This window comes from Alosa pseudoharengus, unplaced genomic scaffold (genome assembly GCF_046254945.1).
Source record: "Alosa pseudoharengus isolate Yale_2024_CS ecotype anadromous, Long Island Sound unplaced genomic scaffold, YU_APseudo_1.1 YU_APseudo_1.1_scf_7, whole genome shotgun sequence".
Classification (NCBI taxonomy): domain Eukaryota; kingdom Metazoa; phylum Chordata; class Actinopteri; order Clupeiformes; family Clupeidae; genus Alosa; species Alosa pseudoharengus.
The window spans coordinates 12,236,146-12,253,975 of record NW_027468859.1 but is presented as its reverse complement, the minus strand read 5'-3'; the positions used below and the strand labels follow the sequence as shown (position 1 = coordinate 12,253,975).

At 40.1% G+C, this 17,830-nt stretch overlaps 2 protein-coding genes across 2 annotated transcripts; both read right to left on the bottom strand.

Moving 5' to 3' along the window:
• Positions 1 to 1,120: 1,120 nt before the first annotated feature.
• LOC143109591 (putative methyltransferase DDB_G0268948) lies at positions 1,121 to 6,292 on the bottom strand. The gene is made up of 6 exons (XM_076272368.1): positions 6,098 to 6,292; positions 5,614 to 5,774; positions 3,689 to 3,905; positions 3,388 to 3,491; positions 1,794 to 1,931; positions 1,121 to 1,417 (listed from the first exon to the last, which is right to left on the bottom strand). Exons 1-6 carry the CDS (start codon positions 6,206 to 6,208, stop codon positions 1,330 to 1,332), a joined length of 819 nt encoding a protein of 272 aa, XP_076128483.1. The 5' UTR covers positions 6,209 to 6,292; the 3' UTR covers positions 1,121 to 1,329.
• Positions 6,293 to 11,656: 5,364 nt separating this feature from the next.
• On the bottom strand, positions 11,657 to 16,870 carry LOC143109615 (putative methyltransferase DDB_G0268948). The gene is made up of 6 exons (XM_076272391.1): positions 16,559 to 16,870; positions 16,092 to 16,252; positions 14,917 to 15,133; positions 14,612 to 14,715; positions 12,645 to 12,782; positions 11,657 to 11,959 (listed from the first exon to the last, which is right to left on the bottom strand). Exons 1-6 carry the CDS (start codon positions 16,667 to 16,669, stop codon positions 11,872 to 11,874), a joined length of 819 nt encoding a protein of 272 aa, XP_076128506.1. The 5' UTR covers positions 16,670 to 16,870; the 3' UTR covers positions 11,657 to 11,871.
• Between the last annotated feature and the right edge of the window lie 960 nt (positions 16,871 to 17,830).

Genomic DNA, 17,830 nt, shown 5'->3' with positions numbered 1-17,830 from the left:
ACTGTAAAAAAAACCCAACTATATCATACTGTAAAAGTCATATTCTCAACTGTAGTTGCCATTATTTTACTGTAAAATGTAATTTACAGTAAACTACTGGCAGCTACAGTACTGTTGCCAGCATTTTACTGTGAAATGTAATTTACAGCAAACTACTGGCAGCTACTGCCAGCATTTTACGTAAGGGATAATGGACGACACGGTGGTCTGTTCACAGAAGTTAATGCACTGTCGAGGTTGTAAAACGGCACCGACGCGAAGCGGAGGGCCGTTTAAACCTCGTAGTGCATTAACTTCTGTGAACAGACCACCGTGGAGTCCATTATCCCGCTTATTCCACTGTTGCCACTTGGGTTGTGTTCATTTCATGTTACAATTTAAACGTTTTAATCGCTAAAACTGTCTTGTTTGTAGAACTAATTTCTTCCGACACATATCAACTAATTTCTCAACTCACAGGACAAACTGCCGTTACTAGTTCTAAATGGATGGTTGCTACGGCCAAAGGCCAGTCGTTAGTTCTATCTCTCTAGCCTGCTGTCATCCATCTAGCTAAAAGCCACCTCCGTCATATGCTACAATGTTGCAATGTTCTGAACGTCTGCATTTTACAGCTCGGATGCAACGTGACATTTAAACTTCACAACGAGTTCGGCGAATTAATATACAAGTGTGATACGGCCAAAAAATGGATCTACTTCATAGGTGTGCAGATAACATACGGTTAATGGTCGTTCTAAATTACGTGGGACAATGGGAAATTCAACCAAGCAGTGGAATAATGTAAAATATAATTGACAGTAAAATACTGGCAACGCTGGCAGCTACCGTTGCCAGTATTTTACTGTGAAAAATCATTTACAGTAAACTACTGGCAGCTACAGTTGTATGATATTGTTATTCTACAGTGTAGCTACCCTACCGTAATCTACAACAACAGAAATAACTGTAAAAAATATTATGGAAGTGTACAGTACAAAATATACATGTAACAGTATGATACTGTCACATTTTTACAGCTATAAACTGTAGATTACAGTAGCTACACTGTAGAATGACAGTATCATGCTGGCAACTGTAGCTGCCAGTAGTTTACTAAAAATTAACAGGAGTTTCCAGCTCAAATAGAAATTCAGATTTATTGGTGACAAGTAGGCCATCTGAAAGCGAACTTTCAAATAACTTTATGACTTCCAGTGCAAATCCATTTTTTGTGGATTTATGTTGACAAAAAAAATGGAAAAAAGGTAACAGTGAAAGTTCCATATGCTCAGGAGTGTTGAAACAGAAGCCCAACTGTTAACATAGGTCTTGGGCAAACTCTGCCAGCTAGGGTTTGCGGGCCAGCAGACAGTAATACCTGATGGACATGGCAACTTCTGTGTCTGGAGATGTCACCCCCATCGCCTTCAACAACCTTGAGATAATGTAAAAAGAATGGAAAATGTCAGATCTGACATTTGATTATGAGATAATTCATTAATATTTAATTTCAACTCTTTCACAATTGAAATTTGGTGTCTGTAAATGACACTTGCCAATGACCGGTCAACAATTTTCATTTTCATATCTTACTGTATTTCCATATTGATGGTGCTTTGAGTAGTAGTATTGTTTGACACAATGCTGGTAAGCTGTATGGGTTAATTTAGTTCAATATCGACTAATTAAAGACCTTTACCCTACACTATGTGCAATCACGTGTTGTGTATCAAAGTGATGCCTTTTCACCCTGATATTGTTACCTATAAACTAAAGTCACTTATTACCACACACTAGGAATATAGCCCCACCTCTCAGTTGTGTCCTGGGAAAGTCTTTTAGCCTTCTCTGGGTCTTCACGTAAAACAGCCTGGTAGTGAGAAAAGGATTCTACCATTCCAATAAAGTTGGACAGAGGAACAGTTTTTCTCACCCAAAGGGTTTCATGCCTGATAAGGGCAAAAGAGGCAGACACTATTATCACTGATGTTTAGCCTATACTACACCGTCAGTACACACTGGAGATAGTATGGTGACAGTACCTATAGACATTAATGGGAAAATGAGACCAGATGAGGGGAATTGGTGATGGGTAGGAAATTAATGTAGAAATCTACTCCAAATAAACCAGAATTCTAGAAAATAATTAGCCTGGCCTCTACGTACTTCCGCTCGATTTCTGTTCCCTACAGTACTCCGTCTGGAATAGGTTGATTCGCCCTCGTTTACTTCGGTAGTTGGGCAGCCGACCCAACCAGCGAACAGAGGGCGTCCCTGAGAGCGATTACGTTACACAGGCATGGTTTCAATTACTACGTCCCCGCCCCCGAAGCACATCAATGTAGGGAGCGAAAAGGGCTTATACTTATGAAATCCTTGAGCAAATGTGAATAAAAAGGCGCAAATAAGGTTGGTGTAAGTTATTTTAGCTCTTTCTAGTTTAGCCTATTAACAGAAGTGTCATGAACGAAGTCACAGTCGAGTAGGATGTATCGTCAGCTTTGTCATACCTTAATTTTGTCACTTGAAATACGAACGTACCTAAGTCAAACTTTAGTTTAGTAGGCTACATGGTCGCATCAAAATCGCTATTTTTCAAACACTAAGAAGGCTCGACATAACATGAAACTTTGATCGAAGCATCATCAGTGTCATGTACACATGAACTCGAGCATTGAGAACATTGTTCGTGTACACATAGTTTACTAAAAAGAAAGATTTTGGACAACTCACACCTTGCAAGATGGCAGCGAGCAGAAAAAACAAGTGAGTTGTTATTTCTTTTAGTAAACTCTGTGTACACCAACAATGTTCTCAATGCTTGAGTTCATGTGTAGAGACACTGATGATACTTCGATCAAAGTTTCATGTTGTGTCGAGCCTTCTTAGTGTTCGATACAGTCTTTGATACAGTCTTAGATTTTGACGCGACTGTATCAAAAAAGTAGTGGCCCGATAGGATTCCCATTCAAAAGGTAATTTCACCCGAAAACGACAACGCATACAAGCTTGAAAGTGGCGCTTTGGACGTACTTATGCATTTATATGAAAGTTTGACTTGGATACATTCACAAAACATCATATGATGCATTTTGGCGAGAGTGAGATGAAACGTGTGACTGTTTGCTGATAAGATGCACGCTTGCTTGTTATGGGCGTGATGCAGAGAAACTTCTCTGTATGACAAAACGCTGATCGTTAGTGATTGGTTCAAAGCGGTTCAAAGGAACTCCATGATTTTAAACCTAAAACTGTGCCCTCCCACCCGGAAATAAACGTGTGCCTATTGATCTAGGCCAGACCCTCTGCGAAGTCAGAAAGTCTGGTTTCCAGGCTAGAAAATAATGACCAACAACTATGAATTCCACTTGAATGAAGTGCTTATAAATTTCATTTCAATCTCACCATTCCTTGTCAGGGTATTCAAGCATGTCATAGGCTTTCTTGTAAAGGTCCAGCGAGTTAGTGACCAGGTACGGGTTACTATATGGCATGAGGGCATCAGATAGCTGTCCGAATACAAACAACATCCGTCAAATAACATGTACTCAGTCAATGTTGACCCAAAATCTAAAAATGGTGACCTCCTGTCACTAGCTGATCTCATTGCTGTCTGAATACTGCATATGCTGCATTCTGGAGGTGGCGAAGGCAATGAGTTAATATAGCCTACAAATAAATACTGATTGAAAACAGCTTATCAGACCTCCTTGCAGATTTGATTGAGAGCATCTGCGCAGTCTCCGTAGCTAAGCTCCATGTCTACAATGGTGTAGTTTAGGAGTGCAAGGCATCCTTGAGGCTTCAGTACTCTGTCTGCCTCTTTGAGGAAGCGTGGATGGTCAAACCAGTGAAATGCTGACATGCTCGTCACAAGGTCCACGGTGGCATTTTCAAAAGGAAGTTGCTCAGCAGGGCATTCTCTGTGTATGGAAGGGAGAGATACAAACCATAAGGCCATGATGTTTGGATACTGAATGTCAAGACATCAGCATCTGACAAGGTCATCATGATGATGATCATGTTTTTTAAGATGAACAAAGTCACATTTTAAGAAAATCACTACAAACAAATAAATTATCTACAAATCAAATGATCCTGAGGGCCATGAGCATCATATAGATTAGTTAGATTTATTTATATAGATGAGCTAGATAGATAGATCAAGACCAAAGCTATTCTCAGCTATGGTTTATGCATAGTTCTTCATAGTGGCTTTGGTACCACCATGGTTCCCCTATCGCACTTCATGGTGAGTGTGGTACTACTATGGTTTTAACAAGGGAACCGTGTAACTACTATGTTTTTTAAACAGTCAATGAAGTTGGGTTAGGAAAAACCATGGTTTATACCTTCTGAGGAAAGCCATGGTTTATACCAAAGTCCTTTTAGGCAAGTCCCTCCACTCGGCGGCCATTTGACAACGCTTTTTGGGCACTCGTCGGGCATCCATTTCGGTAGAAATGCGTGTGCGCAAGGCTTCACGACACCAATCTTGCTCCAGCGGCGAGATCACAACACATGATTGGCACAATGTCTTCACAACACACCATATGATTGGCTCAGTGTATTCACATCACACCACACGATTGGCTCAATGTATACACATGTCGACGTTTTGCCGAGGAAGGGGTGGGATATGTGTAGACAACGGCCATATTGGCGTGACAAACTAGCTCCATGCATTTCTATGGAGTATTTTTTGAGTGCTGTGTCTCCACATTAGAAAGTCTCTGTTTATACCATCTAAAGAAAACTATGGTTTATACCTTCTGAGGAAAACCATGGTTTATATACTGTACCTTCTGAGGAAAACCATGGTTCATACCTTCTGTGGAAAACCATGGTTAATGACCATGGTAATGTTAGGGTTTAACTGCAGTGAAACATGATAAACATGATAAAACAATAGTTTTAGGACGATTCTAAGGGCCCAGCACTGACAGGGAGCCCCCAGAGGGAACAGAATAGGGCCCAAATGTTCTAGTGGCGCCCCTGCGGGCATGGTGCTTATTTATCAATTATAGTGATAAACCATGGTTATCATGGTTACCCATGAAAACAAAAAAACATGGTCAAACTATAGTCATGGTTACCCAAAAAAACATGAAACTGAAAAACCATGGTTATTTTGTCATAGTAAAGCCATGGTAAAGGCAGATTTTTATTTTTAAAGGCCAGTAATTTCATGGATCCAGGATATTATGCATCCTGATAAAGTTCCTTTGGCCTTTGGAATTAAAATAGCCCCACATCATCACATACCCTTTACCACACCTAGAGACTGGCATGGTTTTATTTCAGTTAGCCTAATAGCTGGTTTGATTGGCATTGAGAGATGATCTTATGGAAAGTACCCCATGCCAGCCGTGAGATATGGTAAAGGGTATGTGATGTGGGGCTATTTTAATTCCATGGTGTCCTTAAAGGCTAGATTTTTTCCATTTTGTCTAATTAAGGCATTAAGATCAATTTCCAAAAGATGTTTTTTTTTTTATTCCTCTTTTTAGTCAACTTTACCATAGGCTACTGTAAACGTTTTAATGTGACTAGTATAGAAGTTATTTTAAGTGATGGCAAAACAGTCTTCCAAGTTACAGCTCTGTCTCCATATGGCTTGCCGTTACTGACCTGTATGTGATATTCTCAGATGTGGAATGCTGAAGGGCCATCTCCAGCTGAGCTGGACTAATGTCGGTCCCCACTGCTTTGGAGAAGTGTGGGCCAAGCAGCAAAGTGCCCTGCCCCGACCCACAGCCCACATCCACCACCAGCTCAAAGGGCCGACTCCTCTGAAGAGCCACAAGTGTGGGAATATGCATGTCAAATACAGTAGTCTAGGAGTGCTGGGCCTCAACTTATTGGTGCATGTTTCATTCAACTATTATATGTGATTGAGACAGAAATGCTATGCTACATGGTCTTTATATTGCTATTTATATGCTATATGATCTATAATTTGTTACTCTGTGGCATTTGGTTTATATACAGTAGCATTTTTTAGCATTTCATTAGTCTGCTTGTCAAATGTAGAATCACAAAAACATGCTTACCATGAACCTTGTAGTATTACAAACGTCCTCTCTTTTTAGTTAGTGACAGCAAAATTACTCACATGTTTTTCCAGGAAGTTTAAAATCTTGTTGATGATTTCTTCTGGTGGAGAGATCCTGTATTTCCAGTAGGAGAGAGCATGCTCTTTCCCTTCAAACAGGCGGATACTCATCACTACCCAGAATTCCAATTGGGAAAACAAACAAAAAGAAACAGACAACAGCAAGAAAATAGGGAGATCAAGTTCCTGCAGTGAAGAAACCAAAATGAGCTTTGGAGAGAGAGTGAAAGAGAGGGAGGGAAGAAGGGAAAAAAACTCCAGTCACGTGACTGAAGGGTTTGAGTTCAAAGGTGAATGTCCAAACCTCTCTCTTCCCACCAATATTTAAAATGAGTTTCAGCTTGGTCCAGCTAATGTTTCTCAAAAGTATTTTAAAAGTTTAAACAATTTAGAGAAAAGCCCACTGTAAAACAAATACTCAAAAGTATGAATGAGCTGTGAGCCTCACATTTCTTGTTAGCTCAGGCTTGTGTATGTTTTGGACTGAACACATTGGACTGGAAATACAAGAGAGAGTTCTGAGGGGCGCTCTTGACCAATCAGAAGATAGGAGAAGGTGGAGCACTAGTGGCCATCCGCAAAACAGTTTCTTTGTAATATAGATATCATATACGGCAACTATTTCTGTTAATTAAAGCATAACTTTGACCAAAATGCATCTTGGGGTGTTTTTGTGAATGTACCCGAGTCAAACTTTAGTTTATAAGCATAATTACATCCGAACCACCACTTTTAAGCTTGTCTGTATTGTCGTTTTTGGGTCAAATGGCCTTTTGAATGGGAATCGTAGGGACACTACTATTTTGATACATGATCACATCAAAATCGCTATTTTTATAACACTAAGAAGGCTCAACACAACATGAAACTTTGATCGAAGTATCATCAGTGTCTCTACACATGAACTTGAGCATTGAGAACATTGTTTGTACACAGAGTTTACTAAAAGAAAGGTTTTGAACAACTCACTTGGTTTTTCTGCTCGCCGCCATCTTGCCAGTCAAGGAGTTGTCCAAAACCTTTCTTTTTAGTAAACTATTTTGACACGATCATGTATTATAATAGTAGTGTCCCTACGATTCCCATTTTTTGCCCTTTTTTACATGTTGTAACGCTAAATGTGCTAAAAGTGTGCTGGATAAAACAATAGGCCCAATTTTACAAACGGCACCCCATAGCTAACAGCAAAAATAACTACCCGAACCAACAACATTTTTGTGGTTGGTCTCAAGGGCCTGCATCAACCTAGCCCATAACCACTAAATTGTGATGTTTCCACCCAGTAAAAAGTGAAAATGCAAACACATGATGCATCTTCGGCTGAGATGTTCTGAACTGCACCACATTTCATGTGTATGATTACCCTGACATCCTCTGGGCTCGTGCCAAGTTTCATGGAATACCATCCATGCATTTGTGGGCTACATCAAAGTCCTTTTAGCAAGTCCCTCCACTCGGCGGCCTTATGACAACGCTTTTTGGGCACTCGTCGGGCATCCATTTCGGCAGAAATGCGCATGCGCAAGGCTTCACGACACCAATCTTGCTCCAGCGGCGAGATCACAACACATGATTGGCACAATGTCTTCACAACACACCATATGATTGGCTCAATGTATTCACATCACACCACACGATTGGCTCAATGTATTCACATGTCGACGTTTTGCCGAGGAAGGTGTGGGATATGTGTAGACAACGGTGTTGAGTGAAGGGTTGTTGGTAGGGGATGTTGAGAAATTGAAATGTGGACCAGTCCACCAGTAATTATGACCGGTGCTACGCTAGCGTAACTTTTTTTTGTTCCGTCATCATTTTTTGGTCAGCGATACCCGGGTCACTGAAACACCGGGGAACATGACACTTGGTGAGCACTTAGCCCCACTAGACTTTTACAGAAAATATGAGTTTTGGAATCCTGGCACTATTATTGGAACACACATACACTGGGGTTCTATTCAACTCATTTGCACAATAAGAAGTGCATATACGACACAACAACAAGTGCTTTATGACAATAATGCTGAAAGAAATGCAACTCTGTGCAGATTTCCATTTCAACTGTTTCAACTCAGGATTCCCCATTTTAATGGTCAAAACCAGCATAGTTATCAGTAATGTAAGTTTAGTGCCCCAGACTGAGCCTATAAACAATTCCAGTCAATAAACATGTTGTTCTGAGAGAACAGAAGGGAGGCTTGTAATTTCATTGGCTGTTGAGGTGAAATATCAAGCATCTTTACTATGGGTTTTATTTTTAACTAGAAACTTTAACTAGAAACTAACTCATTACTATGTATGGAGGTTTCAATCAATTATGACATGACCCATTGTATTGCTTCAACAATGTGCTTCTTCTGGATGTGTGCCCCCTGACTCTTGGCCTTGAAAGATACAGAAAACAATGAGGAAGGAGTGATGATTAAGCTTATTCGCAGCAACACCTTGGTGCCAACAAAGAAGTCAGAGATGTTCACCACTGGCACTTCTCCAGCACCTTGTGGGGTCCCACGGATTGAGGTGACCTTTGCGTTTGATGTCAGTGGTATCCTCCATTTTGGTTTGGTTTTGGTTAAAAGGCATCAGCCAAATGTTATGTAATGTAATGCAAAAGAGAAGGGAACTTGGAACAAGGACCAAATCACCAAAGATCATAACCGTCTGATACCAGAGGATGTCAAAATGATGGTGAATGATGCTGAGCAATTTGCTGATGAAGACAAGAGGTTGAAAGAGCGCATTGACATTCACAACGAGCTGGAAGGCTTCACTTACTCTCTGAAGAACTAGGTGGGAGACATAAAGAAGCTAGGTGGCAAGCTGTCCGACAACGACAAAGAAGGAGGAGATGATTGAATGGCTAGAGTTCCTCCCAGAGGCCGACACAAAACAATTCAAAACAAAGAAGAGGGAGCTGGAGGAGGTTGTTCAGCACGTCATTGGCAAACTCTATGGCAACGTGGCGGAACTCCTCCAGAGGAAGGTGATGGCGAGCAGGATGACGGGCGAATTGTAGTCAGACTCATGACTACTCATTTTTTAGGACTTGAGACTTGCTTGATCAACTGATTAAGACTTGACTTGACTTTGACTTGCTATTCATGACTTGAGTCAAATGACTTAAAATGACTTGACTTTTTTCCATAGATATTATTAGTGATGGGGACGAGACCGCCTATGCCGAGTCCGAGTCAAGACCGAGTCTTTGAAGGGTCGAGACCGAGTCTGTTGGTTTCCAAATACAGTCGAGTCCGAGTCAAGACCGAGTCTTTGAGGAAGCAAGTCCGAGTCGAGACCGAGTCGAGACCAAGACCATAAAAAAATGTCAGTTTTCATATTCATAATTTAATATCACCCCAGTTAAAGGAGAATTCCGGTGTGATATTGACCTAAAGTGTGTTGAAACATGATACCGAGTGTGAACGTATGTCTCATAGCCCATCTCGGCTTGTCCCCTGCACTCCAAAATCTGGCGCTAGTTAGCCGATGCTACCAACAGCTTTTTCAATGGTGGTGCTTCGGCATCGGGCTAGCCATGCAAATAAATCACTGTTTTACACCATTTACGAGGCTCAATGTATCTCCACACTTCATTGGTAGACTTCCGAGGGCCCTGACATTTAAAACGAGACATTGAGAACTTTTCAACTCCGTGGAAATGCATGGATTCCAGTTGCTGCTACTGGAAGAAACTGGAATCCATGCATTTCCACTCAATTATTTTTGGAATCTGATCCCTTATCATGCCTGTTCATTCTTACTCGTCGCTCGACTTATCGTGACTAAATTCAAGATGGCTGCAAACGCTAAACTTCGTGAAGATACTGTCTGTATAAATCGTCTTGTAAGTAAATCACCAGTGCTTTTTCAAATAATCAACCATTAGGCCTACAGACTAAGCTAGATTGGGAATTGTTTAGAAGAGCAGTCTTAACGTCTTAATATGGACTATGCTGACCTACAGACATTCACCGGCAGCAGAGCCATAGAGATAAATAAACGGCTCTGACGGCAGTATCTTTGCATTGCACCATGGGATGTCATTTTTAAATAATGCCGGTCAACATTGCATTTTATTATTATTGTTGTTATGTGTTGTGTGTTTTTTTTATATGAACATAAAAAATGCGTTGGTCTCGAGGACTCGGTCTGAAATTACGAGTCCCTCTCCTCCCACTGTGGTCCGAGACCGAGTCAAGACCGAGTCTTTGAAGGAACAAGTCCGAGACGAGACTGAGAAAGCAGAAATTGGTCTCGAGACCGGACTCGAGTACTACATCACTAGATATTATACATCTGTCATTCCCTTTAACAGCAAGCAGCGCAACTTCAAACAACGCATCAGTATTTTGATAGTCAGCACAGCAGTAAGTCAGCAGTGCATTTAAAGGAATCTGTTTGCTCTGAAGACCGTATGGAACAGTTATTCCACTAAACCATGCTTTACTAAAACCTAGCAGAGTATAGCCTACACGCATTTGCAGTTGTGTATTATTTAAACTCATTGGCAAAGTGAAACTAACTTCACCTTGGTTCGAGTCAACGACAAAACAGTTATACACAATTAATTACTTTCACTATTGACCGACAATGGGTTACCATCGAAAACATAGTCTGGAAAAACCAACACTTAACCCAATAATGTTCGAATGACTGAATAAAATGTTGCTTACATCTCATGACAGTGCGTCTTCAGCTGTGCTTCATATTTGCCTCTCGCCTAATTACTTTCATCCATCATTACCAATTTGCAAATTGATGGTGAACTACTCATTGTGAGATGTATTTCATAATATCTTTATTCTAATTATGTTTCCCATTGTAATCGTGTAATTTGCAATGTTTTGCATGGATGTGCACTGATGCGTGTTCATGGATGAGAGAAGCAGGGTGCGTTGTGCACCCGCCCATATCACTGTTGATGTGGTGTTCGTTGATTATTAAAATCAAATACCGGTGTAGTACAATGTAGTATTTCCAGCTGTCTTATTTGCTATTGTGGAACAATTTTTTCAGACAGCTCACAACCGCGTATAAACTTCTGCTCAATATTTGAGCCTGAAGCATAGACGGTGGCGCAGTAATATCAACATGCAATGAGTCTTCCAACAGAAATCAATAGAATTTTACAAAATGGCAAATAAAACACGACAGAAACTGTATTTTGCTACGCTACTTGTTTTGGAAGATCAACGAACACCACTAACCACTTGGTGAGTTGCACAGTTTTGAAAACGAACGTTAAGGGTTGTTTTAGGACATGTTTGTGCATGCCTGTACGCAGCCACTCTGAAGTAGTCAAAGGCGATTCAAAACGAGTCAGAAAAGTCGAGACAGGACAAATCGTCAAAATTTCGGTGTCCACCACTCTAGTTCATCCAAAACAAACCAGAAAAGGGACTCAAAGTGCTAAATACCGGAATTTTCCTTTAAGGAATTTGTGGAGGAGAAGGATGGTTCGGGTGTTCTTCCTACAGCTCATAGGAAGTGCTAACGTTACAAATGAAGGAGTTTCCAGCTCAAATGGAAATTCAGATTTATTGGTGACAAGTAGGCCATTTGAAAGAACGGTATAGTTTGCTGTGAAAACATAACTTCCAGTGCAAATCCATTTTTTGTGGATTGATGTTGACAGAAAAATAAAATGGAAAAAAGGTAGGCTAACAGTGAAAGTTCCATATGCTCACAAACAAACGGGGTCCCATTGCCCTCTCAGGAGTGTTGAAACAAAAGCCCAACTGTTAAGATGTTAGGTCTTGGGTGAACTCTGCCGACTAAGGTTTGCGGGCCAGCAGACAGTAATACCTGATGGACATGACAACTTCTGTGTCTGGAGACGTCACCCCCATCGCCTTCAGCAACCTTGAGATAATGTAAAAAGAAGGAAAAATGTCAGATCTGACAATCTGACATTTGATTGTGAGAGAATTAATTAATATTTTATTTGAACTATTTATTTATATTTCACAATTGAAATTTGGTGTCTGTAAATGACACTTGCCAATGACCTGTCAACAATTTTCATTTTCATATCTTACTGTATTTCCATATTGATGGTGCTTTGAGTAGTATTGTTGGTTACACTTTACTTGACAGTATCAACATAAGAGTGACATGACACTGTCATGATTGTGTCATAAACAAGTCATAAGTTTATGACATAACGCATAACATTCTGTCATTAAGTGTCATTCGGTTTTTGTCATAACAAGTTAGGATTAGGGTTAGGTTTAGGATTAGATTTAGGGTTAGGATTAGAGTTAGAGGTTAGGGTTGGGGTTAGGGTTCATGTGTCATGACAGTGTCATGTGTTCATGTCACTCTAATGTCGATACTGTCAAGTAAAGTGTTACCGTATTGTTTGACGCAATGCTGGTATGCTTAATTGGGTTAATTTTGTTTAATATTGACTAATTAAAGACCTTTAGCCTACACTATGTGCAATCAGACTACTTACATGTTGGGTATCAAAGTGATGCCTTTTCACCCTGATATTGTTACCTATAAACTAGTCACTTATTACCACACACTAGGAGTGTGTCCCCACCTCTCAGTTGTGTCCTGGGAAAGTCTTCTGGCCTTCTCTGGGTCTTCACGTAAAATAGCCTGGTAGGGAGAGAAGGATTCTACCAGTCCAATATAGTTGGACAGAGGAACAGTCTTTCTCACCCAAAGAGGTTCATGCCTGATAAGGGCAAAGGATACAGACACTATTATCACTGATGTTTAGCCTATACACCATCAGTATACACTGGAGATTGTGACAGCATGACCTGGAAAGATGAGATCAAATCAGGGGAATTTGGTGATAGGCAGGAAATTAATTTAGAAATCTACTCCAAATAAACCAACATTCTAGAAAATAATGCCCCCCAATTATGAATTCCACTTGAATGAAGTGCTTATCCAGTGATGGGCAAGCTACTTACAAAATGTAGTGAGCTAAGCTACAAGTTAGCTCTATATTAAATTAAGCTTAAAAGGCTTCCTTAAGACTAAATGCATAGGCTACATAGTTACATACATTTTGCAAAAGTAGTTTACTTCATCAGAAGCTACTTTATAATTTACAAAAAATGATCATAAACCAATAAAGTAAACCAGCTTCATGCCAAGTCAGTGTTATTTCAATGACATAGCCAACTTAACTGAGTCATAACAGATACAGTAACTTAGTTACCTTGATTTACACATGTAGGCTATAACATATGTTCATTCAAAAACAATAATCAAAATAAAATCAATTTGAGAAAACAAGGCTCCACGCAATAGCGAAAGGCAGGTAGGGCCTACTGAGAGAGTGTGCATAGCCTATGTGGCCCAATTTAGATTTTGCCATTTCTTAAGTTTGCATACAGAACCGTGGAGAGGTCATTGCAAGATATTTTTTGGTATATATACAGAAAACGCGCGCTCATTTTACTAAATTGTGTGCTCATTTTACTAAATCTTGTGCACATTTTACTAAATAGTGCGCTCATTTTACTAAATAGAGTGTCATTTTACTAAATTGTGCTCTCATTTTAACCGTTGTAAATTGCGCACACAATTTAATAAAACATGCGCACTATATAGTAAAATATGCTCACACTTTAGTAAAATGTTTGAACGATTTACTAAATTGAGAGCACAATTTAACAAAATGGGGCCACTGTTTAGTAAAATGTGCACACAATTTAGTAAAATGAGCACACAATATACTAAATTGTGCACATGGGTGCACAATTTACTAATATGAGCGCACATTCTCTCGATACAAAAATATCTTGCAATGACACCTCCTGGGCCCCATTTTTGCAGGATAAATGGCAAGCTAACTTTTTGCTCTAAATCAAGCTCTTAACTCTAACTCTTAACTATATTACAAGTGCAGTAGCAAAGGCATACGCAATGTAACAATGTGTGTGCATGCACGTTTGCATCTTCATTGTTGGGTGGATTTTCAACTGTAAAAGGTTCACTTCTTGATTATCCCAGTTTGATTCCACTTGGCTGAAATGTTGGTGTTACATTTAAAAGTACAATTACCCAGTCAGTTTATCTTTACCATGTGCAAGTTAACTAATACAAACAATTTTGACAGCCTATTTTATAGACATTGCTCAATAAAACCACACAGTACACTACCACCAACATCTTTGCAAGCACAATTTTGTTGCTTCATCTCTGGCATGGAAAATTAGATTGTCTTTCAAATTCATACAGAATATAGCCTAAATGATTCATGTATGGGTGGCCAGAAGGAAGATCTGCTGTGAGCTCCACAAATGCTCTGGAAAATAGTTTCTGTAAAAGCTACTGCACATGGTCAAAAAAAGCTAAGCTATTGAAAAGCTATCTGCTTCAGAAAATAGCTTCACTACCACCAAGCTATTGAGAAATGTAGTTAAGCTAGTAGCTTCGCAACAAGTGGTGAAGCTACTGCCCATCACTGTGCTTATCAATGTAATGAACAACAACACACAGGCAGCAGAAGTTCCTTCAGTGTCTATGACTATTTAATTTCAATCTCACCATTCCTTGTCAGGGTATTCAAGCATGTCATAGGCTTTCTTGTAAAGGTCCAGTGAGTTAGTGCCCAGGTACGGATTCCTGTATGGCATGAGGGCATCAGATAGCTGTTCGAATACAAACAACATCCGTCAAATAACATGTACTCAGTCAATATTGACCCAAAATCTAAAAATGGTGGCCTCCTGCCACTAGCTAATCGCATTGATGCTTGAATACTATGGATGCATGCTGCATTCTGGAGGTGGTGAAGGCAATGAGTTAATATAGCCTACAAATGAATACTGATTGAAAACAGCTTATCAGACCTCCTTGCAGATTTGATTGAGAGTATCTGTGCAGTCTCCGTAGCTAAGCTCCATGTCTACAATGGTGTAATTTAGGAGTGCAAGGCATCCTTGAGGCTTCAGTATCCTGTCTGCTTCTTTGAGGAAGCGTGGATGATCAAACCAGTGAAACGCTGACATGCTCGTCACAAGGTCCACCGCGGCATTTTCAAAAGAAAGTTGCTCAGCAGGGCATTCTCTGTGTGTATGAAAGGGAGAGATACAAACCATAAGGCCATGATGTTTGAATACTGAATTTCAAGACATCAGCATCTGACAAGGTCTTCATGATGAACATAATGTTTTTTTAAGATGAAAAAAGTCACATTTTAAGAAAATCACTACAAACAAATAAATTACCTACAAATCAAATGATCCTGAGGGGCCATGATCATCATGTTTACATACAGTTAGGATCATACGTTTTTGAACCCATGCTAAAGTTGACTAAGAAGAGAAATATAAAATCATTTGATTTTATAAAATCAATTGATCTTAATGCCTTATGTAAAAAATGAGGAAATATCCAACCTTTACAGACACCAATTTTCTTTGTGAATGAATAATGTATCATAAATAAATAAATGTTCTTTCTTAAAATACAGGGGTCATAAGTATTCGCACCCCTATATTAAATTCCCATAGAGGCAGGCAGATTTTTATTTTTAAAGGCCAATTATTTCATGGATCCAGAATACTATGCATCCTGATAAAGTTCCCTTGGCCTTTGCATTTAAAATATCTCACGATTGACATTGGGTACTTTCCATAAGATCATCTGTCAATGCAAATCAAACATTAGGCTAACTAAAAAGTAAAAATCATTCCAACTCTAGGTATGGTGAAGAATATATGATGATGTGGGGCTATTTTAATTCCAAAGGCCAAGGGAACTTTATCAGGATGCATAGTATCCTCATCAAAAGCTTATGAGCCTAACTGTACATTAGTTAGATTTATTTATAGATAGATCAAGACCAAACATATTCTCAAACCATAGGAATGCAGAGAATCAAACATTTCTAGATCACTAGTAACAGAACACAGCTCTCAGCTGAATAGAAAACATAATTATATAGTATAGACGTTATTTTAAGTGATGGCACAACAGTCTTCCAAGTTACAGCTCTGTCTCCATATGGCTTGCCGTTACTGACCTGTATGTGATATTCTCAGCTGTGGAATGCTGAAGGGCCATCTCCAGCTGAGCTGGACTAATGTCGGTCCCCACTGCTTTGGAGAAGTGTGGGCCAAGCAGCACAGTGCCCTGCCCCGACCCACAGCCCACATCCACCACCAGCTCAAAGGGCCGACTCCTCTGAAGAGCCACAAGTGTGGGAATATGCATGTCAAATACAGTAGGAGTGCTGGGCCTCAACGTATTGGTGCATGTTTCATTCAACTATTATATGTGATAGAGACAGAAATGCTATGCTACATGGTCTTTATATTGCTATTGCTATGCCATATGGTCTATCATTTGTTACTCTGTGGCATTCTCTTTTTGTATACTATAGCATTTTTTCATTAGTCTACTTGTCAAATGTGGAATCACAAAAACATGCTAACCATGAACCCTGTATGACGTCCTCTCTTTTCAGTTAGTGACAGCAAAATTACTCACATGTTTTTCCAGGAAGTTTAAAATCTTGTTGATGATTTCTTCTGACGGAGAGATCCTGTATTTCCAGTAGGAGAGAGCATGCTCTTTCCCTTCAAACAGACGGACACTCATCCCTACCCAGAATTCCAAATGAGAAAACAAATAAAAAGAAACAGACGAGCAAGAAAACAGGGAAGATCAAGTTCCTCCAGTGGAAAAACCAAAATGAGCCTTGGAGAGAGGGGGGTGGGGGAGAAAGAGAGAGAGAAAACTACAGTCAAGTGACTGAAGGGGTTGAGTCCAAGGGTGAATGTCCAAACTTTTCTCACACCAATATTTAAAATGAGTTTCAGCTTGGTCCAGCTGATGTTTCTCAAAAGTATTTTAAAAGTTTAAACCTTAAGAGTTTTAAACCTTTGCTTTCCACAATACACAACAATTTAGAGAAAAGCCCACTGTACAACAAATGCTCAAAAGTATGAATGAGCTGTGAGCCTCACATTCCTTGTTAGCTCAGGCTTGTGTGATCGGTATGTTAACGAGGTGTTTTGGTGCACCCATTGGAATGGAAATACCAGAGAGAGTTCTGAGGGGCACTCTTGACCAATCAGAAGATAGGAGAAGGTGGAGCACTAGTGGCCATCCACATAACAAAACAGTTTCTTCATAAAATATAGATATAGATATTTCTGAGAGATTTAACATCTAGCGTGCACCAGAAAGGTTTGTGTTTACAAGAAACTCAAAGCTGCTGTTACGGCTGCATGTGTTCCCAGTGCTGTTTGTCCCTGTTCTCTCCCCTCTCTACCTCTGCTCAGGTGTGCCGCAGATAATTGCCTTCATTGGGAGCACCTGGCCCTGATTGATTGGGAGTTAAAGGCTCCAGGATCCAGTTCCTGAGGAGAGGCTTTTGGTGTGGGGACTGCTGGCTGTCTTGCTGCCTCTCAGCCTAGGATTTTGTCTTGTCTTTTGATTTGGACTTTGTGTCATGTCTATGTAGTGTTTTGTTATGGTTTATTTTCATGTAATAAATCCCACTGGTTGGGTACATTTTAAAAGGTGTTCCTGTTATTTAGTAGGATTTGGTGTCAGTGGTGGTTTTTCACCCCTAAAGGGCCACGTAAAGGTGGGGTGTAGCCAGGGTAGGAATGGCCGTCGTAGCCCCTTGCGTTGGCCGTGAGGCCCCTTTGAAAATCCGAGGTTTACAGGGCACGGTGGCCTTGGTGCCCCCTTCTTTCAATATTCTGCTTTGCGTCCTACTAATAGCAATTTTTATTTAGCCTGTGCTCAGTT

Excerpts from the sequence above, each read along its gene's own strand:
- LOC143109591 (XM_076272368.1), bottom strand. The coding sequence starts at position 6,208 with ATGAGTATCCGCCTGTTTGAAGGGAAAGAGCATGCTCTCTCCTACTGG. Across the intron at positions 3,492-3,688 it reads TCAATCAAATCTGCAAGGAG|CTATCTGATGCCCTCATGCC; the intron begins GTCTGATAAGCT and ends GTATTCGGACAG. Across the intron at positions 1,418-1,793 it reads TCCCAGGACACAACTGAGAG|GTTGTTGAAGGCGATGGGGG; the intron begins GTGGGGCTATAT and ends CATTATCTCAAG.
- LOC143109615 (XM_076272391.1), bottom strand. The coding sequence starts at position 16,669 with ATGAGTGTCCGTCTGTTTGAAGGGAAAGAGCATGCTCTCTCCTACTGG. Across the intron at positions 15,134-16,091 it reads GCTGAGAATATCACATACAG|AGAATGCCCTGCTGAGCAAC; the intron begins GTCAGTAACGGC and ends TCATACACACAG. Across the intron at positions 11,960-12,644 it reads TCCCAGGACACAACTGAGAG|GTTGCTGAAGGCGATGGGGG; the intron begins GTGGGGACACAC and ends CATTATCTCAAG.